Source organism: Protomyctophum bolini, assembly GCF_963924005.1.
Source record: "Protomyctophum bolini genome assembly, chromosome: 9".
Lineage (NCBI taxonomy): Eukaryota > Metazoa > Chordata > Actinopteri > Myctophiformes > Myctophidae > Protomyctophum > Protomyctophum bolini.
In genome coordinates, this window is record NC_137870.1 from 33,755,135 (window position 1) to 33,783,081 (window position 27,947).

Genomic DNA, 27,947 nt, shown 5'->3' on the forward strand with positions numbered 1-27,947 from the left:
TTACTTAAGGCAGTGGTAATAATTAAAATAAAGTAGTGCCTAATCGTCAATAAGTGAAATTATTTGTACAACACAAATGGCCTCATGGATAGACACACAAAAGCATGATTAAGATGGAAAAACGATATTGAGGCATCAGGCATGGCATCAGACATCAAGTAATAGTTGTCTGTCCTTGCTCTGTAATGGTTGTGGTACTACTGTGCCACCTGCTGGTGTATCTAAAAACAACATCTGCACAGGCCATTCAGTTTGAACAACCTCTCAAGTGAGAATATTTTGTAATAAAGAGATCAAATTATAATCCGTTACACAATATATGTCTTTATTCTTTCTTTACAACTCTCCTTAAAATAAAACATGAACATGTCCCAAAAGTATATCCTTTACACTTACAGAACTGAAATTGAAGTATGCTCTTAAACATTTAATAACATCACCATATTATGTACTGTAAATCACCACATTGTTAAAAGATCCCTAAAAAGAGAAGCAATAATTTTGTGACACCACAATGTCATACCAAATTGCCATACCATACTTTCCTAATGATTGCGTTAATCATTATATCTCATACTATGGTTGCTGTGACCTTCACAGAAACCATAGCAAGCCATTTGTTCTTCCCAGATTTTAATTAGTGTCCCTTTCACAAGAGATAAGTGCAAGTTAGAGACAAATAAATCACTATCTTTGATTTGACCACCAAAAGTGCTTATTCATCTACAATTATTCCAAGCATTAAGTAAATACTAATATTAAAAAAACAAAACAAAAAAAGCTCTATGTATAATGAGGTCAAATAAGACATTCAGTTTGAAACACAGTTACCCTTAAAAGTGCATGAGGCTGGGTTGCCTGGTGGCTCAGCCAGTTAGTAGTGTCACCTTCCCACTAGATGATACCGGCTCAACTCTACTCGACTTTACTCTCCTTTTTTGGTTTTCCACTGGGACAAAGTAGTTCCTAGAACCTGGTACTTCTTTTTGACATCACCTCTGTCGTGTTGAAGCAATACTGAAAACACTGCAAACTACTGATTGGCCAGAGAGAATCGTCACTTGCAGATCACTCCCCCATCGAGCATGGAAGCAGAGATTGAACAATGCCGACAAGTCGGCATTGTTTTTCAGAGCACTCTTACACAGAGGGGTGGATGTTACTACTGATCACGTTGAGACACTACCATGTAGTGGAAAACCACACATAGACCATATGCTCCCACCGAGCATGAGGATGCAGGTTAGAATCCGAACCCTGCCTGGTCTCTCGCATGTCTCTCCTCTCTCTGCTCTAGTTTCCTGTCTCTCTACAGTACACTAACCTATCTGAAATAAAGCATAAAAAGACCCAAATAAATCAAATGCATGTGGCTGAAGCTGGTTTCGTAATGATTTTTTTTGTAGCTAAAATAATACATTACACTAGCCACATATTACTGTATATGTAACACATGTATTGCTTATGTAAATATAGTTAAAGTGAAGCTTTTATCTTACATAATATGTACGTTCATGTAGGCCTGTTTTAAAAAGATTATCACTGACGTAGTTGTTACTGTACCTTTTCGTTTCACATTGTTCATACCAAAAATAAAATATGACTATCATCCACCTTTTTCTCAACATGTTCAAATCCTATCAACTCTTGCATATCATAGGATATGACAGGATTCATTCATTCCTTATGCACTCCCTTTAATAGAATATACTACACAATTAGCACTTCAAACAGTATCAATGCCTTTGTCACTCTTCTTTCTGTAGGTTTTATGAGGTTAAACACACAATGCCTTCTGCTCAACAGTCAGTTGGTCTGGCAGGGGGAAATGCTGGTCTCTTTTGGCCCCAGTTGGAATCAGAATAAGGTCAGTGGTTACTCGTAAACCCCGGCTTCTGATCTCAGTCCAGTCTGATGAAAAGCCCCATGACCCAGGGCCTTGGAGAGCAGTCTGTGTCTGTGGGGAGACATGCAGCCGTGGCTAGGCATGTATCCAGCAACAGCTTTGCCAGATCTGATGGGTTTAGGTTTTGGAGATGCATAATACCCTTCCATGTGGTCGTAGTGTGTGGGCCTGACTTTAGTGCTCTGTGTCCTTCTGTTGGAAAAGGAACCCTGGCGCTCTGAATCACGAGGAGATTTAGTGCGATAATGGTGGTAGTGACGATGCTCTTTGGTGCTCTGTGATCGACCTGGTCTCCTCGGGACGTTGGGCTTCAAGTGGCTGGAGTAACTGTTGGCAGCATTGGTCATCATCAACCTCTCCTGTTCAAGAGCACGTGCACTAAATCTGTTATTGGCCTCAATGTTCTTCAGGTTAGAACACCTCTCTGGAAGTGAGGGGATTTTACGTATCTGAGGCTGCTGCTGTGACTGGTGTACGGGTGGGGAAGCCTGTTTGACCTGAATCCTCCTGGGTACATTCTCTCTCCTAGGTGGAATTAGTTCCTTTTCAGGCCAATGTCTGCTCTGTTGCCTGGCGACCTCAGGGTCTGTCTGTTGGTGCCCTGGGGAAGTTGGGGATGTAGCAACTACTTTACGTTGACCGTCTACCTTGTCGATGGAAAGAAGGCAGGCATTCCCTGGGTCTGACTTGCTCCTTGTGTGCATTATCTCTCTACCTTGATAGTCGATAGGTGAAAGGGGATTTTCATAGGGGGACATAATTGGACTAGTGGTTCTATGCCTATATCTGTTTTCTTGTGGGACTGGTTGGTAGACAGGTCTATCAAAACCCTCTGCAACTCGTCTTTCATAATCTGTGTCCTTGCTCTCTAACAAGATTTCCTGGTTTGCTGATGGGACATGATGCGGAGGGCAGTAGTAGTAATCAGACCTTCCACTATCCCTACTGGAACGCAAAGTATAGGACTGACTATGTCTGATGCTGCTTTGGCGGTATGGGTCGATATAATAGTGAGAGTCATTTACTGGTCTTGCATCGGAGTAGGGATTGCAACGGTACTGAACGCGTCCATTCTCAAAGTATGGCTCAACAGGGTGGAGGTCTGGCTGAACCAGCCATTTGTAGGGGGTTTCCTTGACCGAGGGCTGATGGACGTAAAACATTGTGTCAGGCGGAAGGACTTCAGTCTCTGCGAGTTCATAGTGACTTATCTGAGGAGCGTGGAAGGAGTGAGATCTACGGATCGCTGGAAGCTCCACTACTCTATCACTTGACCTTTGCCACTGGCCCCATGGCCTGTGTGGGTCGCCCATCAATGGATCATCTCTGAAGGGACCTCTATTTTGAGGTGATAAGGGCTGCCTTAAGCCTAAAGTGTTGTAATTGCTTTCAGGAGGAACCTTGTATACGCTCTTCTGCCCTGAAAGGCGATGAGGCAAAGCCCCAGGTCGAGGATAGTGCGGTACAGGCATCTGTGAAGCCACATTGGTTCTGTGGTGACTGTAGTCATTCTCAACTGTACCCAGACCTCTGTGGTCTTCTGGGCTGTAGTGGGCTAAGGATGGTTGAGACGGACGTGGCAGGACCTCCTCAACCGAAGCAGGCATCGAGGTCTCAGCCAAAACAGTTCTAAAGTTAAAGACATTGACAGAATCAGTGTGAACATAGACAGCAGAGTTTGACGGGCTCTGAATGGAGCAAACTGGCTGGATGGGGGTTGAGACCCCAACATTATGATAAGTAGGTTCTGTCTGTCTGAGAAACTCCAGGGACTGCTTTTTGTCCTCTCCATGTTCCCTCATTTCTGTGTTAGCCTCGTCTAAGCTCCCAGAACCTAGTGGGCTGACGTTAGGGGTGAAGTTACTCCTTTCCTGTTGATCATTCACTTGTAATGGCTCTGAGCTTAGATGTGCAGGACGAAAATAAACAGGTTTAGGACTACAACGGCTCTGATTAGGGGTACGAGCTTGGGGCGACAGCGGGGAAATAGAAGTCATCGGAGAGTGCCCCTGAGGGTACGCCTGGACATTGAGAACAGTGGGCCGATGAGGTCTTTCCTGTGAATGTGGAAGGTCTGGTCTGTGGAGAGCATATGATGGGATGTGCATGCGCATGCTTCTCTTCTGGGAGCTATTGCTGGCCTTCTGGGCAGATTCGGCCAGAGCAAGAGCCAATTTGCGTGCAGCGCTGGTCAATGGAGGGTGAGGAGGCAGAACAGACACTGAACTCATAAGTCTATCTGCTCCTGGGGAGGCATAAGACAAACAACGCTACAGTATGACAGGACAAACAATGCTATGATAAGACATGATGGGACAAGACACAAAAGCTTTGATAAGAAACTATAAGAAATTATAGCTGAAGTATAAAATATATATTACCGCTACTACTAATAATGATTTATTTCATGCATGCAAACATGTGGAAAAATATAAAAATATATTTTCATTTTGAGTATTATGACAGTATATTTTAGTACTAACCTGGATCGGGCAGGTTCTGTGCAGACTGGCTAAGGTCCGATAGGGCTGAGGCCTGGCTCAGTGTGCTGGGTGGACTGCCACTTTGGCAGGAGGTTCTCTGCTCCTTCCCATTTGTCGGCGGAACCTCACACCTTTCCACTGGAGGAGAGGAGGATGGGGCAGGTGGAAGAAAGGAGGATGCAGAACCCCGAGGGTCAGACACATTGCGTGACGCAGAGGCAGACACAGCATGCACATCTGTTTCAGCCACAGGGGGGGACTTAAAGGACCTCTTCCTGAGTTTAGGGGATAGCGGTTGTGAAGCCTTCTTTCCCCTTTTCCCACAAATTGGACTAATATCCGGTGACTGAGAACTGTTGGTGATTCTATAAGGGGAGGAGATGAGTTCCGATTCACTGGAAACCCCAGCACTTTTCCTCCACCTGCCGCTCTCCCTGTTGTGCCGAGGTCCAGGTATCGCCAAAGGAGGGCTGCACTGAAATGACATGGGGTCAAAGTCCAAGGTGGAAAAGCCTTCAGCTGGAGGGCAAAGGTCAAGGTCGTCCTCCTGTTGTGAAAGCGAAACGTGTGCTGAGGCACGTGCGGGATCGGCGCGGATAGGATCAGCGCTGACATGGCTCTCATTCCGTAGGTGACTGTTGTGTTCGCCTTTGTCAACCCTCAAGTTGGAGGTGATGGCCTCGCTGGTGGAACGAGGTCTAGTAGGACGGTAGCTCTGCGGCTCCCCTGGTCAGAAGGAAACAGAGATGATGCAGAGTGAGACATTTAAAGGTCAAAGAAGATCATCTTTAGAAAATAAAGCACATAAAGATCAATTCACACATTCACCCTTTCCTAGTCTCTCAGACGGACAGACAATTTGCACACAACTTTTGAATGATTCTGCCTATCATCAGTCAACGGAGTCAGCACATTCCCCCCCCCCCCCACGCAGCCGTATAAATAAGTCTACTCTAATTCAAATGAGTCAATTTGGACTAGCTTGCTGCTTAGAAAAAAATGAAATTCTAAAAAAATAAAATAAGATTTTGTTCTTTTGTAGCTTTTGCCTTTTTTATTAATTTTTTTATGGAGGGATAGGTATACAGTAGGGAGTAGGCTGACAGGAATTGGGGAGAGAGAGATGGGGGCGTGACACACAGTAAAGGCCGTCGGGATCGGGAGACGAACTCGCGGCACACTGCCAGACTGGATTAACAGCCGCATGGTGCCCAGACGGCTACACCAGCCGCCCGGGCCAATTCTAAACTATTTTAAAGATATTTTAAATAGTGAACGGAAATGACAAACAGACTTTCAGGAGGCGTAGATACAGACTCTCTGTAGTAGCACACTTGAGGCAAGTAATATGAACACATTTTCCTGATGTCAATCAATACCAGTGTAGAAGTGGTCAAATTATTTGTTCATTCACTTTCTCACATCATGGTATGTTAGGAATGAGTGTTAGAGCTCTGCCATCATAATACAATTTGTGTTTTTATTGCGAGCATAATTACCTTCCACATTGTGCAAAGAGGTGAGAGATTCCTCACTTTTGGTGGAACGCAGTGTACCACAATCTCCTCTTCCACCTGCACATACAGTATATGCACAGCAATTAGGCAAGAAACCTGCCCGTCACCTCTCATTCAACAGTTCCCTGAACAGTTAATGTGAAACAAAAACTACAAAAATGTATTTTGGCAGGCCTTGATGGTGTCCTAATGCCTGATTTTACACTTGGTTGCATACTGAATCTACAAGCTCACAATGTGTTGTGAACTTGTAGATCAGCAAAAACCAAAGCGAAACCAAACATAAAATGACTTGTCTTTCAGTTCTACTTGATCACTTATCCAGTCCCTCCCTAACATTTTAGTGTAGTTTTTGTTTGACAAAATTGTCAACATATTTAGTCAGTGGGCATAAAAAGTAGTCAACGTTTTTCATCATAGTTTTAGTCGACAAAATCAACATTGCTTAGCAGTGTTATGACCTGGCAGTGCGATGCTTTTGATCTCATTGGGCTCGCTGGGGTGACGCTTCAGCTTCCGTTTAGACCCAGAATGGGACTTGCCCAGGTGGAAGAAGGACCGCCAGTTCCCCACAGGAGACTTCTTAACCTTAGCAGGAGCCCGCTTGCTGCAACAACATGCATGGACACAAAACAAGAGACCTTCAGTCAAAGGATTAAGCATTCCCCCTAAATTCATCAATTTATCTCTCAAATGCAGGTGTAAATAAATATACAAATTACAACATGTAAAACGTGACCAAGATATTAGGCATTAGTATGCAGAGACAATGGCAAAGCAACTGGCATGAAAGATCAGCACATTCAGCAGTGATGTAATGTGAGCATCTTAAAAACATCTTAAAAACTGTCAGTTCAAAGGAGAAAGCAGGAAAGATCACGAGACTCAACTCATAATCTCGGCACCTGCTTTTAATGTCCTGCCCTCAGGCAGGAGATCTATACTGCCTCTTTATTCAATAAGAAAAGGGCAGTGCCTATTTCATCCCCTTTCTAATCTAACATAATCTAATCTAGTGACTTGTCTGCAGACGATTGGACGATGATTTGAAGATTCTCATCAACTGTAGTGGCGTGAATGAAAAGCTGATTGCTTAACAGCTGATTAACGCTTGACTTCCGTGTTTTGTCTGAGATAACGCAAGGCTACATCTGTGACACAAGTAACAGTTTTACATAGTGGTAAACACACAGGTCTGATGGGTTTGATAGATAGATAGATAGATAGATAGATAGATAGATAGATAGATAGATAGATAGATAGATAGATAGATAGATAGATAGATAGATAGATAGATAGATTACCTCTCCAGAGGAAGCTCGATGACTGTGTGGAACTTGCCGACGAGAGCCCCGGGTCCTTCCCCAACCTCAATAAAATCGCTTTGCGTGAGGGAGGGAGTGGGAGTGACAGGGGAGCCCAGCTGGGCCTGGGTACGAGCCTGGGCCTCCTCCAGTGACAGAAGCTTTGTTGAAGGCGAGCAGATCATCAGAGACTTGGGCCTGGCCAATGTGTTGTTACCTAAAAGTAGAAAAAGTACATTCCATGAAGACACAATTTGTTTAACGTGTTTATCACATACATACGCAAAGCTGTATGTAGTAATTTTTTTACATCGTGAGCTCCTTAAGGTCACTCGCAGTGCCACCTGCTAGCTTGCGCTGACTGGTCAGCTGCAGTATAAACTCTAGGGCTGATATGGCAGCTGACCAATCAGGGCAAGTTTAACACCCTTTCTGTATTTCTGTATTCCCCCCCTCACCTAGGGTAAATAAAGACTGGGTATGTGATAAATATCTAAATATATATAATGTACCCACCACATACACTATACAGTACATATACTGTATACAAATACACACACATGCACATCCTTTAAATGAGGAGTGGTCCCACACCTGTGTTCTCCCGTATGATGGCATTGAGTTTAGCGCTAAACAAAGCCTCCGTGTTGTTGAGGATGAACTCCACCACCACCGACTGGATACGCACCTCCATAAACGCTGCTGTGCCACTAAAACAGGCTGACTCAATCTGTCTGGACCTGAAAGACACAGTTACAGCACACCATGACCTATTTCACTGCTTAGAACCACTGGGACATGCTCTAATTCACTGTCACAGAAGGTCTAGAAGGAAACGCTATTGTTGGTGCGGTCCATATTTCATATTTTACACATAACCTACATGGCTAATGGAAAGTGTTGGTGGTAAAGGTTTCACCTGAGCAAGTTGGGGGCCCAAACGATCGCCAGGTTTTTGGTGTGCATGTTAGTGATCGGGCTGAAGGTGGCTAACGTGGACAGATGTCTCATGAGGAACTCCAGAGTCCTGTGGATTCAAACAAAATACATGTGGTGTTATATGATCTATTCCATCTTGAATAAAATCAACAAATACGATGCAAATCAATGAAGTAGGCCTGCAACGATGGATCATCTACTTCAATTACTTTTTACATAAATCAAAAAAACAAGAAATGCTTTTCTTATTGCGTATATCAATGAATCAACATGGAAAAATATTTAGGGCTCCATCTCGTGCCAACCTCATCTCTTAACCCTAAACTTATTTGCCATTTTATACTATTGTGAAAGGCATCTACGTACATCGAGACATTGTGAGCTTGTCGATCGGCTATTTGAACTATTTTAATATAGTAAAAAAAAACTATATCTATAACTGTTGCACGCACCAGTACAATAACATATCTTATGAGCTCAGTGCTGCTCTAGTCCAATATTGTAGCAGCAGATGGTGTTGTACAACTAGTAAGTTCAATACCATAATGTAGTGCCAAAAGCCCTATACTTCTGGCACTACTGGTTACTGACGGTTAGGAGGTTGTTCAGACGTGTGTAGAAGAACTGAAGTCCAAAACGTTCCCATTCAGTTGGTATTAAATCATATTTATTCAAAGTCCCAAAGCCCTATACTACTCTAGAAATTAAATACAATGAAATAAACATAAACTGCCATTAACGTATACAGAGAACATCAGCCTAACAAACACAGTTTAAAACAGTGTGCCTCTGCCTGTCAGCAACAGCTGTGCTCAATCAGGGACTAGGCTTAAATACCCTGGGTAACCATGGCAACTTTGGCCTCGCCCATGCCCTGCTGTGATGTAATCAATATACCATTTAAAATCAGTAGACATCGTATGGCTCTTACAACCAATCAGTTATCTATTACCTGACCCATTTAAAAAAATCTGTTTTGGCCTGGGCCGGCCTAGCAGTCCAAGCACCTAGGCTGGCAATCCGAGTTCATCCGAGGTAAACACCTACTTTCAAGAATAATGGTCTGTGTAAGGTCAAATTTATGCTCTGTCGCACGACGGTGTTGCGCACTGAAAATGGCAGACATACAAGCTCACAACGTCGTGAGTGCGGTCCGTTGTGAGCTTGTAGGTCGCCTACTTTCAGAGCGTGACACCGCTGTGTGGCGAAGTATGAATTGGGCTTCAGACGCACTGCATCATTTTCTAAAGCCATGCGCTTCCACTTCTGGCCACCAGGAGGCAACAGTGAGCTGCTTCAAACCTGACCTGTAGTGTGGAGGGGGCAGTTGCTGGATGACATTGTGGATTTTGACCAGCCGCTCTTCATCTGTAGCTGCAGACACAGCTTCCTGTAAAGACAGAGCTGAGATCAGAGGAAGCCATTTATCCTTGGCATTCACCGTTTTTCGTCTCCTTTCATTTTCAACAAAAATGTATGTGGATTGTGCAGGCTGCCTTGGCTTAAACCTGATACATAGGGTACTACTTTGGTGTAGGACAGTGTCCGTAAAACGGATTATAAATTAAGCATTTATCCTTACACCATTTTTTAAGGATTCACATTTCTTCCTAAAAAGCTTAGTACAGCAAACCGGTCCATAAACAAAGAAACATTGCTAGATTGGAAAGGATTCCCCCTCCATTATTTATTTACAATGGCTGTTACAATACCACCTTCTTATCCTAGTAGATCCCCAAAAACACGCTATAACAGGCTGTGGAACATAACATGCCTCTGGCTGTGGAAACTAGACTATTTTCAAGCTCACCATTTATTTTAGATCTGCTATTTTTAGTTTTAATATTTTTGGCCAAAACAGCGACACCTGGTTGAACGTGGTTAAACTGGAACAATAAGATTATAAACTGAACAAAATTTTAATTATATTAAAAATATATAGCATCAATGTCAGCATAAAAAATAAATAAAAATCAATGTGTGGTTCAATCTGGGACAAATCTGGGGTTCCCTGGGACAAAAAATAATTTCAGATTAGGATGAGCAGCAGACATATTAACCACTTAAACCCTATATATTTTTTTAGAGAAATGGACTTCAGTTACAACTAGGATACAACAACTGTACTAATACTCTAGATTGATTTCCTGTTCCTTACTGAGAATCGGTCATAGAGTTGGTAGGTAAGCAGGGGGTTGGGAAGCTCTCTGAAGTACAGTTTGCACAGCGAGCCCACTGAGTGGATATCCTGCTTGAACACATCTCTAGTCAGGTCTGGGATCTGTTCCGAGTCAAACTCATGCCTGTATAGAGATAGACAGAAGAGGTATGCAGGGTTTAGTAAGTACCGGTAAGTATTTATTTATGGAATCTGTCAGCCTATCTGTCTGTCTCCTGTGTATCTCAAGAAGGTTCTAACTTCACTAATCTAATCCAAGACCTGTGGGTGTGATATGCTGAGTGGGAAGTTGGCTGGACCGGCAGTTGTCCAGAACCTAAAATTCACAATTTTCTATATCTGCACGCACGTATAGTGGCTAATTGCTTTCTTGTCACAGTGTGGATCAATAAGGTAGGACCCAAGTGCAGAACAGGGAGGCGCAGAGAAGTCTAGAATGCTAGAGGGTTTATTCCAAAATCCAGGACACAAGGCAACATCACACTTAACATACAATGATCTGATCTGACAAAGAACTCAACAAACCAGGGCTATAAATACACACAAGGAAAACAGGGCACAGGTGAACATACACAAAATCAAGACAGGGATTGGCTAAGAGACTAACAAGACACAGGTGGAGCAAACTAATAATCACAGGTGAGACAAGACAGGTAACCATAACCACAAAGGAAACCAGGGCACTAAATAGTACAAAATAAGAGCACAACACTAAAACACACAAACTAGGAACAAGGAACACTAGAACACAGCAGAAAACGTCAGATCGTGACAGACATTGCTTTAAGTTTTTATACAATTTTATCGTTTTTAATTGTGTGTTTTGTGTGTCTTGTGTTTTTATGATATTGAAATTGCACCAACAGAGGGGCACTATTAATTTTGTTGTGTGATTCCTTACAATGACAATAAAGCGATTCTGAATTATGGAGACCCCTGATGTCATCAATATGATGTTATAGTAGGCTACAGACTCTGTGTACTATGATAAAGGGTACTACACTAGGTACTCGGGTATAATGGGTACAATAGGTACTGCTTAACTGGAAGGCCATCGTTCTCAATGGGCATCGGCCTAGTTATTCTATTATATACAATAATTATTATAACCAGAAAAAAACTGACCTCAGTTTTTGGATGTTGGAAGAGATTCCAGACAGTCTGTAGATCCCGTCCACAACTCCAAGCTTCTCTATGAATTCAGCACAGGTCCTAATAACCTGGGGGACTAAGGAAGAGTTCACTTTATTATTTATTTATTCCATATAAACATTTTAGGGTCCTGCAAAGTCATGTGGGTCAATACTGTGCTGCATCAATCATCACACATCATCATCATCATACTGTACTTTTAAGACTCAAAGCTTGACATTGTTGAATTGTGCTTTTTTAGTTTACCTTCATGTCCTGAGTTGAGGAGGTGTTCTCCCAGGTCACAGCCAAACACCCTCTCTTTGAGTATACCACGCTGGCGTAGCTTCTGTGGGGACGGCCGTGACTTCATGAAGGTTCTCAGGAAAGTAACCAGCTTCCCATGCTTCTTACACACTGAATTAAACATACACATTTACTTAATGACTGAGTAAAAAAAAAAAATATATATTAATGTACATACCATAATAAGCAGAAGAGAGTGGAATGGACCAATGTAACAGCAGACATTTTGACAGGTAAATGTTTCATTAGGTGTTTCTGTATGCCAGCATGATGTTAATTGTACAGGAGCTGTCCATGAAGGCACGCAGTAAATGAAACACACCTGCAATGATTGTTATTGTAACACCTTTAGCTGTTTTTACCCACGAATGTCTGCTGTGCAAAGTGTCCACAATAGCAGCTAGCCTAGAACAATACCTGGCTTTGTCACAGAGCTTGGAACGCATGGAGGAATCTTCTCACTTATCAGTTCAACACAGTCACAAGGGAAGAAGCCTACCTACAGTACAGGGAGATTGATTGATTGATTGATTAATTAATTGATTAATTGATTGATTGATTGATTGAAAAATGTATTAACAGTTTGTAGACTAAGTTCGAGTCAATACAAGTCTACTAAGAGGATTGAAATACCCATAAAAGCACAATGGCTTGTTTCAATTTGGGTCCCAATAGACAGGGATTGTAACAAGTACTGTATCTTGATATGATACAGTGAGGCAACATAAGAGTTTCATGGGATGGGATTGGGATGTAAAAAAGGTCACATCACTGTTGGAGACACCTTACCTGAAAGCCATGTTTCCCTCTCCACCAGCCAGTGTCTTCTTTAGGTGGCATGTCGATGACTGACACAATGTCCCCTACCTACAACATGAACAACATGCAATGAAAAAAGTTAAAAGGACGTTAGTGGAGTTAATTTCACAGCTGGCCAAAATAAAGCTAAAACTAGAAAAGGTCTCCGCCAGGCCAGGTTCCCTACCCAGGGCCAGCATTGCAATCTTTGGAAAACACTAATGGAATGGAATGTGAAAAATCGGACTGATACATCTTGATCACATGACTGAGTTTTGGTCGAAATTTATATGAATGTGTCTTGAAGAAAAATCTAAATGGCAGAAAATGTAGTCTGGCACAAATGGGTGGGGCCTACTGTATATAGGGAGTTGAATCTAGGGGAACACATTTGATTGATCGACCTACGGTTCAAGAATTATAGTCCAAAAAGTGAAGCGACCTGTTATAGCACCACCATGAGGCTGGTTTGAATTTGGGGAAGAGGTTCTTCCTTGGCCTACTGGGAGTGTGCGTGTGCAAAGTCTCACGCTGATAGGTCCAGCTGTGCTGGAGATTAGCTGCTCACAGGCACCCAGACAAAGAAAAAACTAAGAATGAAAGAGACTCACAGACGGAAAGCGGTGAAAACCTAATCTCTGGCCTTCAGCCTAGCCTGGCGGAAATAAAAACCGTATCCATTATGTCCATTAAGCTGCACTAGTTACCTCAAAGGTCAGCTCATCTGCAGCCTGGGCAGTGTAGCGCTTGGTGACGTGGGCAGCAGCAATGGCAGGAACATTAATTGAGGAATCTTCAGAAACTAACAGATGGTTCCCCTTGTTGTCAATCTGTAACAGAAGAAGATATTTACACCCACGTAATCCAGTGTTGAAAATATAAAGTAGCGAATTGAATAGATTAGATTAATCCAGTCCTCCTAAACAGCCTGTACACTTTAATAATGTGGAGTGTAAGAGAACAGCTGATAAGAAGCTACCTCCATCCATGTTAGAACTGGACCACAGTTGATCTTGTTGTCAGCAATGGCTGAGAAGTGAGACAGGTAGGTGGCCAACATCTTGGTCACATCCTGTCAAGGTTTGGTTTAAATTCAGGAAATTTCAATTTAATTTCTCATGCAACAAACAAAACGAAGAGAATACGTTTATATGTACTAATCATTTGTGCACAAAATGCCCACTATTATATTAACTTCACTTCTACCACTGTGTTTCATTTCAATAGATATGTAAGAGTTAAAAACTGAAATTCTACATTACCTCAACCGGGTCCTTCAAAATGTCATGGCGTGGTAGCTCCGTAAGCTGGGAGAAGCGTCGGTCAAAGATACACAAATGCAGGTGTTTGTCAAGTACCCGGAAGTCTTCATATGACCGTGTTACCAGCCAGCTTCGATTCTAGCATACACAAAAACAAAGATACACAAATGCAGGTGTTTGTCAAGTATAGTCAGAAGTCTTCTAGGACCAGCTTGTTACCAGACAGTTTTGATTATAGCATATAAATACCACAAAGTATATTTTTTATCTCATGTAAACATGACAGATTTAGCTAGAGGCTAAGTAACTTATTGTGTGTGTGTGTGTGTGTGTGTGTGTGTGTGTGTGTGTGTGTGTGTGTGTGTGTGTGTGTGTGTGTGCGTGCGCGCACAATATATAAATTCATAAATCATAGCATCTGTTCCATCATCCTAAATATCTCATGGAGAGATTAGAGATAAAGCATCGGCTCTACTGTAAGTGATGTTACCTTACCTGACACGATATTTGGATGAGAAAGACCAGCTCCCTGTTCAGGCCAGCTTTCTGTCCTTCACCTTGTTCCTCTGCAAAGGCAAGCTGCAGAGAGAGGTGAGAAAGGGAAACAGAGGAAAACAAAAACATAGAAAGGTAGAAGAAAGTGGAGAGAGGAATGAGAATTTAAGTGATGATGGAGATCAAATAAATAATGGATGAATCCTCTGTGCATGACCTACTATACAAGAACAGCATGTACGACTAGATATTACCATCTACTCTAAAACCACTTTCATGTTTGTTGTTCAATACACACACTCAATGGCAACACTTAATGGTATGAATAAACTACTAAAGGACTTATTAAGTCTTTGGAAACATGGCAGCTATGAAAAATAAAACTTTCCATACCAGTGTACAAAATCTTACTTACTTACTGGGGAAAACAGAATCACTATGAATTCTACAGTATGACATGTATTGTACATGTATAATGCTCTAGGTGATCAGATGACACACCCTGGAGGCAATAAATACACAATTTCAGCAGAATTTTGCTCTGAACCTACTTTCCAAATGTACTATTAAGGAGATGATCAAAGCCTTGTGCTGGTTTTGGAATAAATTGATAGGCAGAGGAGACACTCCAAAGACCTGAACTCCATGGGAGAATTAGTTTATATATAACTGTAGATAACTGTACAGTAATCTAGATGTTATGTTACACAACACAACATGACCTAGTTAACCATCATGGCTCAACAATACAGCAAAACATGCACTCCCAACTCACTGAATGCCTTCAGTGATCGTCTTTAATTCACAGGTCTAATACTAATAGAACATACTGATCCTGACATAATAACCACAGTTATTAGGTAATAGAATTGCTGGGCACTGCACAGTCAAATCTGGAGTGTTCACTTAACTTCACATTCCAGATTTCACAGTGTAGTCATGTGGCTGGAGAGTTGATGCAAACTGATCAGACAATAAAGACTACTCTAGGTCAAGTTACTGCATGCAAGAAGCCCTTCTGGACAAAGAAAATAGGACAAGAGTTTATATTCTAGGCATGCTAGCTTACTTCATGATTCTCATTCCCGCAATAATAGTGCATCCATATTGCAACAATCTATGTTACCATGACATGTTCACACATCCACCATTCCCGAAGACGTTCATAAATAAGCAAACACTAAATCAGACTTCTACAGAGTCCTGTTACCTGCCACTAATGCATCTGAGACATCCACCCACAGCAGGCTGGCTGGATAAACTGTTTCTGTCATGGTGTGTACTGTAGTTGCAGTCGTGGTTCTCAATAAGCTGATGCCTTCCCTTGGCAGACAGTTGGAGTTAGGACCATGAGGCTTACCGCTCCTTTCAGCAGAGCTAAAGTGATGCTGCTTGCTTGCTGCCTGTCCTCAGCCCCTGCCTCCTGTGAAACGATCCGCGTAACATTCACACAGCACATTGAATCTAGTGCTCCATCAAAACAGGGGACGTGTTTCTTGTGTGTTTGCTCTTCATCCTTTGCTAGTTGCTACATCTCTCTCTCTCTCTCTCTCTCTCTCTCTCTCTCTCTCTCTCTCTCTCTCTCTCTCTCTCTCTCTCTCTCTTTCAAATGCTCCCCCTCCTCCCTGCCTCCCTACATTTGTTCTGCATCCATCTCTGCAACCCACTCTCCATCTTAGGTTCCCTCCCAGACTGTAGACACACATTCACAATGTACAGTACAACAACACAGGGGAAGCTAAAGGTGAAAGATGATCCTCACTCATTACAAACCATCTGCGACCTTATGTGTGTGTGTATACCATGCATGTGTGTGCGTGTGCGTGTGTGTGTGTGTGTGTGTGTGTGAGTGCAGACATATGGGGAGAGGCAGGGTGCTGCTGCACTATTCTGCAAGGAGGTCATATGAGACGTAATCTTTGCTCTCCCTCCCCTGATGTGCCATTGTGTGAACACGGCGATGTGCACATGAGTCATGGGAGTCACCACGGGAACAAAAGAAACGTTCTCATCTGTCAAGCAACTTCCTGTTAGGATGAAGTCAGTATGTAAACAGAACGTCGACCACCATTAAGGATAACTGTTCATAGTATATTTGATCTATTGTCATGGCATCTTCTTATGTCTTACAGTCTTACACTCTGTGCGTGTGTGCGTGCGTGCGTGTGTGCGTGCGTGAGAGAGGGTGTGTCTGTGCTGTGCACAAATGCACATTGTGTACAAAGCGTTAAGTGTAATTTACACTTTGTCACATGATGGCACCGCTCACTGGAAATAACTGCTTTTCAATTGAAGGCAATTTTCAGCAAGCAACATAGTCTTACGATTGGCTCAGCTGTGTGAGCCAATTTTCTTTCTCGCTCCAGAGTAACATTTCTCTGGTTCAGACTGCTTGATCGTAGGCTTCTAGTGCCTTCCAAGGTCACTGTCTGCTGCCCTCCCTGACACCTTACTGATGGAGCCATAACAGCCTTGGCAGCCATGGAGTTGTAAGAGCATATAGGGCACTAACAGAAAGAGCACCGTGCTGAAAATTAAAAACCTCTCCTACCCGATACACTGAAAGCACTGTACTATCCACAGTACAGTACAGTATGTACGTCATGTTGGTTTTGTGTCAAGCTCGTCCCGCCAGCAGCGGGATGTGGAGGAATGGAAGACTGCTGCACTCTGCTGGCGGGCAAACTGAAATGCATGGCGGCTTCTCATCCACTTTCACGACTGGCTGAGTAACCATTTCTGCTTGGCTGCTTCTAATTATCACTACAGCAAACACACTGTTACTTAAAGCATGTTCAAACTTCCATAAACTACATTCATAATCCATAATGACCCGCAGCAAGACATATGGTTCTATTGGGGGCCATCATTTAAATCCTGCATATGAGTATGCAGGGGTAAGTAATCTATCATTGACCTGTGGGACGTAACTTCATAGGACAACATTGCAGATTGGTTTTCCAAGTTCATTGCTTAATTTAAAAATACAAAATAATAATTATTATAATAAATAATAATCATCATTCTTATATTATTAACTAGGTGAATTATGGCAATTATTTTGGCAATGATTTTTTTAAACAACTTTCAAGGATAAAATGTTATATTAACAATATGTTTTTCCTCAGTACTCCAATATGATAATGGCCCGGTCATTGTTTGCCAAAAGCAAGGGCCAAACAAGTCTGGTACGAATTACATGCCAGCAGTGTTTCGAATATACCAAGAAAGCATTATTTAATACATCATTCTCCATTGTTGATATTATCATCTACCCTGAGTGGCTTAATATTGATGACAGGGATCTCCAGACATCAGGGATCTCCACCCGTGATGATGTCATGTGATGTCTGCATGTGATGTTTGGGGTGACAAAACAACACAGTGACGGGAAATGCCAGATTCCATAGTTAACTGTGACCTTCATATTTCTATAAATATTATGTGTTGCTATACAGTAAGCATTCATGGAGTCTTTCTTAATAACATTCATAAAGTATTTATTTTTTACCAAGTTTGAATGTAATAAGTAATTAAGTAACAACTGCTCATAACCATGTTTTATGAAAGGTTAAATGATTTTATAAACATCACAGTGTTTTCTGTAACCAATACACATTATTAGTTCTCAGAGAAGCAGCTGGAGATGTTTCTTTGGTGTGCATGGCGGGGGCAGGCGGACATCTCTACTCTACCACAACGCTACTTTAGCCAGCATGAGATTGCCCATGAACCAGGCAGCCATAGCCTATACTGAGGTGCACCAACACAGATCAAATTAAATACTTGCCTAATGCTGCAGGGGTTCCATGTTTAACGTAATTCCAAAGTGTGCACTTTGTTTAAGTGACAGATGCACGGTTTTCATATCGTATTGTGAACTTTGGCTTAAAGGGGTCTTTCACTTTCAAAAAAACTTTTGGTCGTTTTATCGTCTACTCATTGTGAACACCCTAGACAGTTTTTAAGTTGCTTGATTCAGTATTTAGATATTTGATATTCATTTTAGCTGCCCTGCCCCCTTGCTATACAAACCCATTGTAACTCCATTTTAACCATGTTAGATTCATCAAAAACACCCGTCCTTCACTGAATCGGGCATTATTCTGTGGACCAATTCAACAAAATGCTCACTGAACTCCACATACTGTAAACTTGAGCACAAGGACACAATCACTAAATATAGCCTTATGCTAGAGAAGTGACTCCTCTTCTCTGTGAGTAAGGATTGCAGTGCTCACCTGTACAGAGCCAAAGTCAACATTCTCGTAGTGGAAATGGGCACACTCGGCCAGCCTGGGAAAGTGACCTCGATGGAACGTCAGCCTGGAAATAAAGTGCAACAGCACCTCATCAGTATTCTACTGGCTAATATGTGGATGGAGAGAAGGCAGAGACATTCAGTTGGATTGAGTGAGAGAGAGAGAGAGAGAGAGAGAGAGAGAGAGAGAGAGAGAGAGATAAGTGGAAAGACAGCAGGAGAGTATATAGCAGGCTGAACATCATTTTATAGCTCTTGATTTTATTATCCTGTATTAGAGCCATGGTTTACAGCCCATAATACAGTGTCATGATAACACCTACTTCTGGGACACTGACGAAGGCTTGCATAGCCGAAACGCGTAGGTCTGTCTTTTTAATGCTCTCTTTAAATAAATACTTTTTTTACTTGACTGTAGCAGAGTGCCTTGGACCTTTTTTGCATTCTCATTATCGAACCCTCACCAACGAGCACCTGTTTACAGTTCACAAGCGCACAGAACCACGGCAGCGCTTCTCTTCTTTCTATTCAACCCACTTCTTCATGTTCAAGTACACTGTCATGGACAACACTTACTTCTTCATGTTCTTGACCTTCATACTGGCCGTGCTGACACAGGAGCGCAGGAGGGGCTCAGCTGGGGCCTCGTTGGCCTCATCACTCCTCATCTGCCAATCAAAGCAGACATCAATGGATTTCAGTTGATCACTAACGACTTCCTCTACTGATAAGCCATACAGTAGCTACGACACTCAAAGGCAATTAAAGTATAGTGTAGCAGCAGTGTAATAATTGTGGCTAGCCTTAGCTAAATATACTGTACACGTCAATACTCTAAATATTTATTATGAGTATGTGTGTCCACGTGTCTGTCTGGATAGACATACCATGGCAGTGGATGTCTCCTGTGGGTCTTTTTCTGTTGGACGATCTTCAGGTGAGGAATCGTCTTTGGCCAGGCTGGGAGATGGTGACGGAGCCCTGCAAGGATCGCAGGAAGAGAGCAAATGAAAGACAGTATTAATGTATACCCTTTCAAACAAGGCCTGTTAATTCCTTGACAAACACCAGAGGGTGCAAGCGAGAACGATACATTCACATGTTATTGCTGTAGCTCTATCATGACATTGCACCAGTGGGGCTTAGAACAGATATTGTATTTGGGATTGTGAGCATTGTGGCCTTTGAATCCTTTGTTTTCAGGAGGTAATATTACTAAAAGAACAAACAAAACAAACAAAAACACACACAATAGCTATCTGCTGTTTCACATCAAATCATCATAGGACTAAATTCAGTAAACTACAACTAATCCTCAGGAAAGTTATTTGTTTAGATTGACAAAAGGTAGAATCTTACACCTGGGATCAAAGCAGTGCTATAGTGGCTTTTGTGTGCTTCGGTAAGCAAAGCTTTTCTATTGAGGCAGCCATGAGTGCAATTCATCCAAAAAGGGAGTGCTTCACAAAAGACTGAGCTGAAATGTGAGTCAATGTTTTTGGGGAGTGGAAAGAGGGAAAAGTCCATTCAGCTCAACTTTTATTGGCAACAAAAGGAGAGAGAAGCAGCCTTGTCATTTGTCATCCCATGTTGTCAGGCACTTATTCAGCCCTACAGAGATAAGGAGATAAGAACATCAGCGCCGACACACACATAGTATGTGATCCACATTTGCAGATCTAATTGCGACTGGATTCTGTGCATCTAGCTGTTCTCATGAACACTTACTGTGACACAGGAGATGACTCCATTCAAGTCTAATTTAATTGACTGTAGCTCCAGAGAATGTTGGCTATTTATTCTTCTCCTCTTTCTCTATATTCTCCGCTTTCCATCGGGACAGAAAAGATCTTTTTACTGCCGCTAACCATGCACGTACATTATTGCAAAACGCTGCCACACACACACACACACACACACACACACACACACACACACACACACACACACACACACACCTGCGCATCTGGAACACGTGACATACATGTACTACCTACACGTACTACCTACTGTACATAGATGTATGTGCACGGTTCGCAGTCAGCTGACATGACATCGGTAGAACAAAAACTCACCCCTCAAGGACGGCACCACTTCCTGTCTCTCCCTGGGGTCCTGAGGCAGCATTCTCAATCACCGCGGCAACCACACATCCAGCCTCCATGATGCTGCCTTACCGCAACAGCCCGCTGTCGAGAAAAAGACAGGGAGTGTGTGTGGGTTAGTGAGTGGGAGGGAGGGGGGGAGGGAGGGCTAGAAGGTGGGTGGAGATGAGTGGAGTGGAGAAAAGCACAGGAGAAAGACGAGTCCAACGTGATGAAGCCACCAGACGCAGCAAACACTCCCTCAAGGCTAGAATTCAGAGAGTCATCTTTGATGACATCATGCTATGTAAGCTAATACCGAGAGCTGCCCCAGTGATGATGTATGTGAGGATGATTTAAAGCGTTCATAACATCCACAACCTGGGGTGTTACAGTATATTTACATTTGGTACTACCTGGTAATGTTACAAATATGTACAGGCATAACATATTCAACTTCTAATTGGGTTTTAACCCCATTTCATCATTTGGCGATTCAAAAATAGCCAATCTATAAACTCACAATGCATTGTGAGCTTGTACATTTTTGCTGTGAAAAAACAATGTTGTTTTTGCAGGTGAAGATTTTTGCCTATATTGACAAAATAAATGGGATGGGATGTGAGGGTGAAAGTTAATTCATCATTCATTCATTCATAGATTAATTCGAATCATTCATCAATAGATAAATAAGATAGTAGAAACTACTACTACTACTACTGTACTGAGGTTTTATTGTTGTGATGACAGCCCCTGTAGTACAGGTATCAGAGGGACCTCGGATCATCATCACTACAAAGTTCTATGTGTACTGTAAACAAAGGGAAGGAATGCCCTGATAGAGCGAAACCAGACTTGCACTCCTGCATCGTTCCCGTCGACTTGCATGTGGATGCATTGATAAGAATGAAGTTGGCCTTCTGGCTTCTCCGCTAAGCACCTAGTTCCCACAATAACCACCGTTGATCAGCACAGAGATAAAACCTAATGAACACTATCCCTCACTCGTCAAGTTTGGAGTGAGGGATAGATTTGTTCGCCGTATAGTAGCATTTCTCTACCAGTACAACGCGGGAGGTGTTGTACCACCCCCTGGACCTTCGCCACGCTGACTGGCTTCCACAAAGCCTGCTGACTCAGCAGAATGTGACCAGGCAAACACACAGTCCAAAAGACTCCACTACACACACATCTCATCTTTCCTCTCCAATGGCCTCCGTAACCTCACTGTGTATGAATGAATTAGTGAAAAGAGTGGATTAAGTTAGCTTTGACAGAAATTTCTTCAAAACACATTTTTCTGGTTGTCACTTGTTAGTCCTTCAATATAAATTAACACAAGTGTGTCAATGATGCCTGTATCTAAAATTACAAACTTCCATTTCATAGTATGAAATGGAATGATAAATGGCAATACTGTAGTATGTAGTGTGTAGTATTGAGTTCATTGCTTGCTTGGTATAGAGAGGACAACAAAAAAGAAACCATGCTGACAGCACAGTTGCAATGTTTTGACTACATTATACAAAATGGAGCCAATAGCGGTTATATTCATTCCATGACACAGCACAATGACTGACAATGTCCTTGATGACTATACTGAATGATTCCTTTCAAATACAGGTCTCATAACCTGTGCTTCAGACAGAGTGCAGCTCGTAGCCATGGATTCCTTCAGTTGCTGCCTTCCTGGTCAAACAGTTTGCTTTTGTTTTCCACCTGAAAGAAAAGACCCTGCAGGAGGAGCTTAGAGCAACAGAGAACAATATACAAAGAGAGGAGTGGAGTGTCCTTAGCATCTCATGATGTTATCGAAACCAACTGGGGAAAAAATGATTATTTTGAAAATAGCCTAATATGGGATAATCTTTTGAAGTTTTAAAAGAAGATAAGTTGGGGAGAAATTGTTACCATAACGATAACATGTAAAGTTATGTGAAAAGCCTATCATAAGGAGTCGGACACAAGTAAAGTAATGTCCGATAACCTTTGTTCACATAATCTGTCTGAACAAGCCATATTGAAGAAAGAAACAGTACTGTAGGTAATACGTATTCACTCTTCACTGACAGTTCATTGAATGTCTGATGAGGTCTCAACAGTCTGATGATACTTCAGCGCTGCCTACGGAAGTAACGCAGGCGTGACGGTAAAGCACACCCTCTTGTGTAATATTGCTAAATTTGCTGCCAGTACTGCACATAATGTCCATCATACAGCCTGGCCCTACATCGGCGGTGGCATCACTGGCCCTGTACACCTGCCTGTGATAGCTGCCTCCTGCCTGCCAAGTCACGGCGCTTCAACCCTTCCACTCTCAGCTCCTAACACACTTCCTCCTTCTCCAACTCACTTCTGGCTGTTTTGTAGGGCTCTTGCTTAGTGGCCTCGCCCAACCCAGGTGCAGGTCTTCATTACTCAGTCAGGTTGTGCCAGTCAGTGGAAAATACATGCAACTCAACACAGAAAAAGACCCACAGGAGACATCCATACTCATAATAAATATTTAAATTGCTCAGACAAGCGTTGAGAGTCCTCATGAAGTATTGACGTGTACAGTACATAAATAAATCACAGCAGTATCACTCAGGAAAACAACAATATCACTTAAAAACATGAAAAATATACAAAACACAGCAAAAACACAAAGTCGCATAATGAATAAAAAACAAACCAAAACACATCTACATTTCGGCTCCGTTTTGATGTTAAAAAGTGAAAGCTTTATATTCTGATAGCAATCATTGAGTAGAAGGGAGTTCCAACCGCGCCTCTAGCCTATGGCAGGCCAGTCTGGTGCATCTCAGAGGCAGGACAGGTTACAGGAGGAAAGGAGGCACTTGAGCAACTCCAGTGCAATTATCAGGGTGCAAATAAAAAGTTGCCTTTTTACTTTCACCCTGACAATAAAATAAGGGCTTAAACTGTCTGAGTTGCTCCAGTGCCTCCTTTCCTCCAGTAATCATTGAGTGTTACTTTGATCAGTAACAGGGGTCTCCCCATCTCTCTAGTAAACAGAAAATATCAGAATATAGAGCTTTTAACAAAAATAATAAATGGAATCACTTCGTTGCACACCATTTAATTTATGTACTTTAGTACTATGTAGTATGTACTAAATCATAATGAATTGAAAATTGGCAGGAAGCCACCATTTTGGTGAACCTGGTCTAAAAAAATGTTTAGCATCGGCCAACAATTTCACAGTTGATTTCTAATCAACAATGACTTTTGTTTTACTACACTGTCAGAGTTTAAGCCAAGGCATTAGGTAATCCCTCTTAGATGACACCTTACATCATCAGTTTAAGCATGAAAGAGAAGGGGGAAGTTGGGGGAGCCTGAGTTATACTGTGCCATACGATGGTGTCGCTTGTATTAACTTGAAAATCTGTTCTTGTCAGCAATGTCAGCAAGTGACACTGGTGTGCGACATTATAAACTAGCATCACTATGATAGTTAAATTGAGCACTTTAACGATACCAATTTTGGGGACGTCTGCATGTGAAAGAAAATAAAGAATTGAACAAATTAAGATTTTTCTTAAATAGTTTAGAATCTTTGGTGGGTTAAGTGGTTTAACTGGTTAAGTGACAGCAGGGCTCTGACATCATAAGGCATCTAGCACTGACGTCTGATGGCCTAAATGGTATTCTGGGAAAACTAGGGCATCCTATACAATCTTGTATGAATGTGAAGAGAAGAGGGAGCTGCAGCCAGACACATTTACTTACTCCAGCAGGTTTTCTGCATAGCACATACAGAGGCAAGAGATTAATACCCCACTCATCCGCTATGAGAGTTTGTGGGACGTTGGGGAAGAATTGCTGTGTAATGGCTGTCATCTATCCCGCTGTAGCAGCAGCCAGAACGCTCGCCTCAAAACACCCTTGCCCTCATTTTTTCCACCAACCGCTCTGTGGGGCGGGTCTTGTATTCTTGTAGTTGTTTTACTGAGGATAAGGTTAGAAATAAGTTTAGGGTTAGGCATGGTTTTACTTTTACTGAGGTTACGTTTAGGAATACCAGGTAGAGACTGTTCAGAGTTCGCCGAAATTGCACCCAGGGTGACTGTGTTTTGAGGCGAGCGTGTGGCAGCATGCACGCATATGCACAAACACACGCACGCAGTCCACACACACACACACACACACACACACACACACACACACACACACACACACACACACACACACACACTCACACTCACACACACACACACACACACACACACACACACACACACACACACACACACACACACACACACACAGACAGAAGCCATTGCTGCAATGTTAGTTCCATGATCATGTTCTTGTTCTGAGTCCTGGAATGCAGTCAATAACAGCCAGAGACGCAGTGGAGAAAGGCCTGTGGTTGCTATGGAAACCTGGTGGGTCCATGGTGACTTGAAGCTGCTCCAGAAGGAGGATGAGTAGCAAGAAGACAGAATGAAAACCTTGCAACCTTTGACTCATCATCAGAGCATCTGCCTCAGGCTGTGGCTTCCGCTTAGAGCTGGCATCGCTCATGTGAAAACACCTGTGTACTTTTATGTAATGCCAGACACTAGGCTACACTGGTTATATAAATAATGTAGAGAACTGGAGATTTATGTAAGCTTTCACACTGCTTACTACTATCAGGGAGAACTATATAATCCCATAATCTGCTTGAAATCGACCAAAGAGAGATTAAGTTCATCTTTATCTGACCATTGATTTCTCTTCACTTCTCAGTGAAGATGAAGACAAACATCCATCAGTTGTTCATGCCTCAAACTGCCCAGGTGGGCTGTGTATATTTTAATGATCAATCAATTGATTGTGTTCCGGCTTGTATCAATGGAACTAACATAGTATACTTAATTTGAGATCCTATTTATCTGTATCACAAAACATATTATATACTGCCCACCAGTGGGCCCTGGCCCGCAGACTGGGGATCACCGCCCTAAACACTTGCCTATCAGGTTCCAACGTCCCATCTTTTGCTGTGCACTCAACAAACAGTTCTAGTTATTATAGGGATGATTAATAATAATAACCCTAACCTTTTGCTGTTTGGCAGTGGCAACTAATGTAGATATTGGCTTATGGAAAGTGTCATTCTATTGTGAAAATACATGCTTTTTCTCCAAACACAAACCTGTCAGTTTACATCTGTGCAATACACACCCTTTTTTTTCGTCGTCGTCTTCTTTTTTTAGGGCCCATCCTATACACAGGTTTGTCTTTAGTTCAATGTTTGTTCTGTAAACGCCATTGACAATGGAAGGAAAATGTACGTTTATGTTTGTCTTGGCACTGTTTGTTTTACATCACCAAATCAACATGAGTTAGACTTTAATATATTAGCACCCCTCACTTCACATTGGTGTGATTTCTTTTATGAATTGATTGCATAGGGCCTAAATGGAAACAAGACCGCAAGGATGCTATCCATTATTCCAAAAATAATAATAGATTCCTATAGCCATTATAGACAGACAAATTTACCAAGATTCAGAATAGGCTTAACCTCAACTGGACAGCCTTCCTAAGTTCCTGGCAAAAACACATAACATCATCACACAGGGTAAATTTTAATTACCCTAAAACTAGTGCAATTTGAAAAAAATCATCTGAATCTGTTCTGTGTCATCTTCTCACCCTGCAGGCCTGATAGACCACTCACTGTGTTGCAGCAGAGGCACAATATTATTCTTCCTTTCAACTTCAGTGTTGGTTATTTGTGCTTCATGCCTAATACCAAGCCCTTCACACTTGTTTTGGGTGTACACACCCAAAACAACCCTTCAACTTTTTGTCAAATATGCACCAAAAATCAAGTTGTACGTAGCCTAACTTTAACTATGGTTCTCAAAGTAAGGTCCGGGGACCCCCAGGGGCCATTGGGGTGGCCCGGGGGGCCCACCAAAATGAACACGGCCCTGGTCCGTAACTCCAAGAGTATGACCTATTCCACATAGGTAACAGGTACGGTCACCCCACTACTCTACCTAGCTGTAAATAACATCAGAGTTAACGAAAATAATGCCGTAGTAGTCCACTTGCCAGAATGTGAACCCAGGCATGTTGAGTAGGCCTACAACACCAACGTTTTATATGTTAGAACATAGAAATGTTGAAAACACTCCTGGGATAAATACGGCCGTAGCCACTTGCCCACATTTGCTGAGCTTACATCATCACATCAGTGATGACGGCAATGGCCATATTTAGCCCAATGACTGTTTTTTTGCTAAACTAATATGCTTGGAATGGATTCAGCATCATGAAAACCCCATAGGTTGACATGTCACATGCTACAAAAAGCATGAGGACGTTTTGAATATTTTTCCTTCTATAGGTTGTTAATGGTATGGTCACATTTTATGCCAATTATAAAAATTGCTCAACATATGCAAGTTAACATTTGTCGGTTTCTACATGCTGGGGAGTCGGGACCCATGCTCAACATTTCTAACATAAAACCTTGGGCTTGGTGTACTCAACATGTCCGGGTTCACAATGAGGCTCTATGGGCTGGCAAGTAGCCTACTATAGTCTAGTATTGACCATATCCTGGCTATACGCGCCTGCGCCGCTATATTGTACTTCCTTTGACTGCTTTTCCCCCGTCTACTCTACACCAAATTTCATTGGCAAAAAATAGGCAATCTGCAAATCCAACTGCTACGCAGCAGCATACACGTCGTGTGAGCTTGTAGATCGGCTATTTTTGGTTTGTTCGGATGTTCCACCAAATTTGGATGCTGAGGTTCACCGTTCAAGATATTTTACACTGTAGTAGGCCTGGGTTCCCAACTTGAGATAATCATATGAGGACCATCCCGAATCCGATGCATATCTGGGGAATGGGAGGGGGGGGGGTCCTTATGTCTCCTTGAGATGAATAAATTGAAAATTAAAACAGCCTACCTGTAACTGTTCCAACAGCTCGCTGCTCCAGCAGAACTCTGTTGCGTCTTGACAGCTTCTCTTAACACTGCGATTCTTCTGCATTACACATAGCGACTGTCTCCGGCAGATCACCTTGACAGCAGGTCATCATTGTCAAAGGTAGGACATTCATTCGATCCAAATTGTAGTTCTACTGTAACTAACTGTAGCCTACGAATGTACTGTACAACAACCATATCATATCGTCACCACCACCGGTTCGATCCTGTGGTAGAGTGAGTCCGTTCCGTTCTCGTCTCTGAGAAGAATCTGCCTGCACTCGACCATGACGAGCGCGCGCAGCAGTGGCGTGTCCGCGCACATGTTTGTGTGGTCC

General features: G+C 42.4%; 1 protein-coding gene across 1 annotated transcript; it reads right to left on the reverse strand.

Annotated features, from left to right (window-relative positions):
• Positions 1-354: 354 nt before the first annotated feature.
• arhgap32a (Rho GTPase activating protein 32a) lies at positions 355-27,833 on the reverse strand. Its single transcript, XM_080772693.1, has 22 exons — positions 27,590-27,833; positions 20,657-20,770; positions 19,469-19,562; positions 19,158-19,249; positions 18,562-18,646; positions 14,321-14,404; positions 13,826-13,963; positions 13,543-13,635; positions 13,271-13,393; positions 12,555-12,632; positions 12,183-12,264; positions 11,727-11,876; positions 11,454-11,556; positions 10,308-10,452; positions 9,457-9,539; positions 8,130-8,237; positions 7,805-7,950; positions 7,211-7,427; positions 6,368-6,513; positions 5,889-5,963; positions 4,390-5,115; positions 355-4,151 (listed from the first exon to the last, which is right to left on the reverse strand). The coding sequence occupies exons 2-22, from the start codon at positions 20,743-20,745 to the stop codon at positions 1,876-1,878; spliced, it is 5,133 nt and encodes a 1,710-aa protein (XP_080628819.1). The 5' UTR covers positions 20,746-20,770; positions 27,590-27,833; the 3' UTR covers positions 355-1,875.
• Between the last annotated feature and the right edge of the window lie 114 nt (positions 27,834-27,947).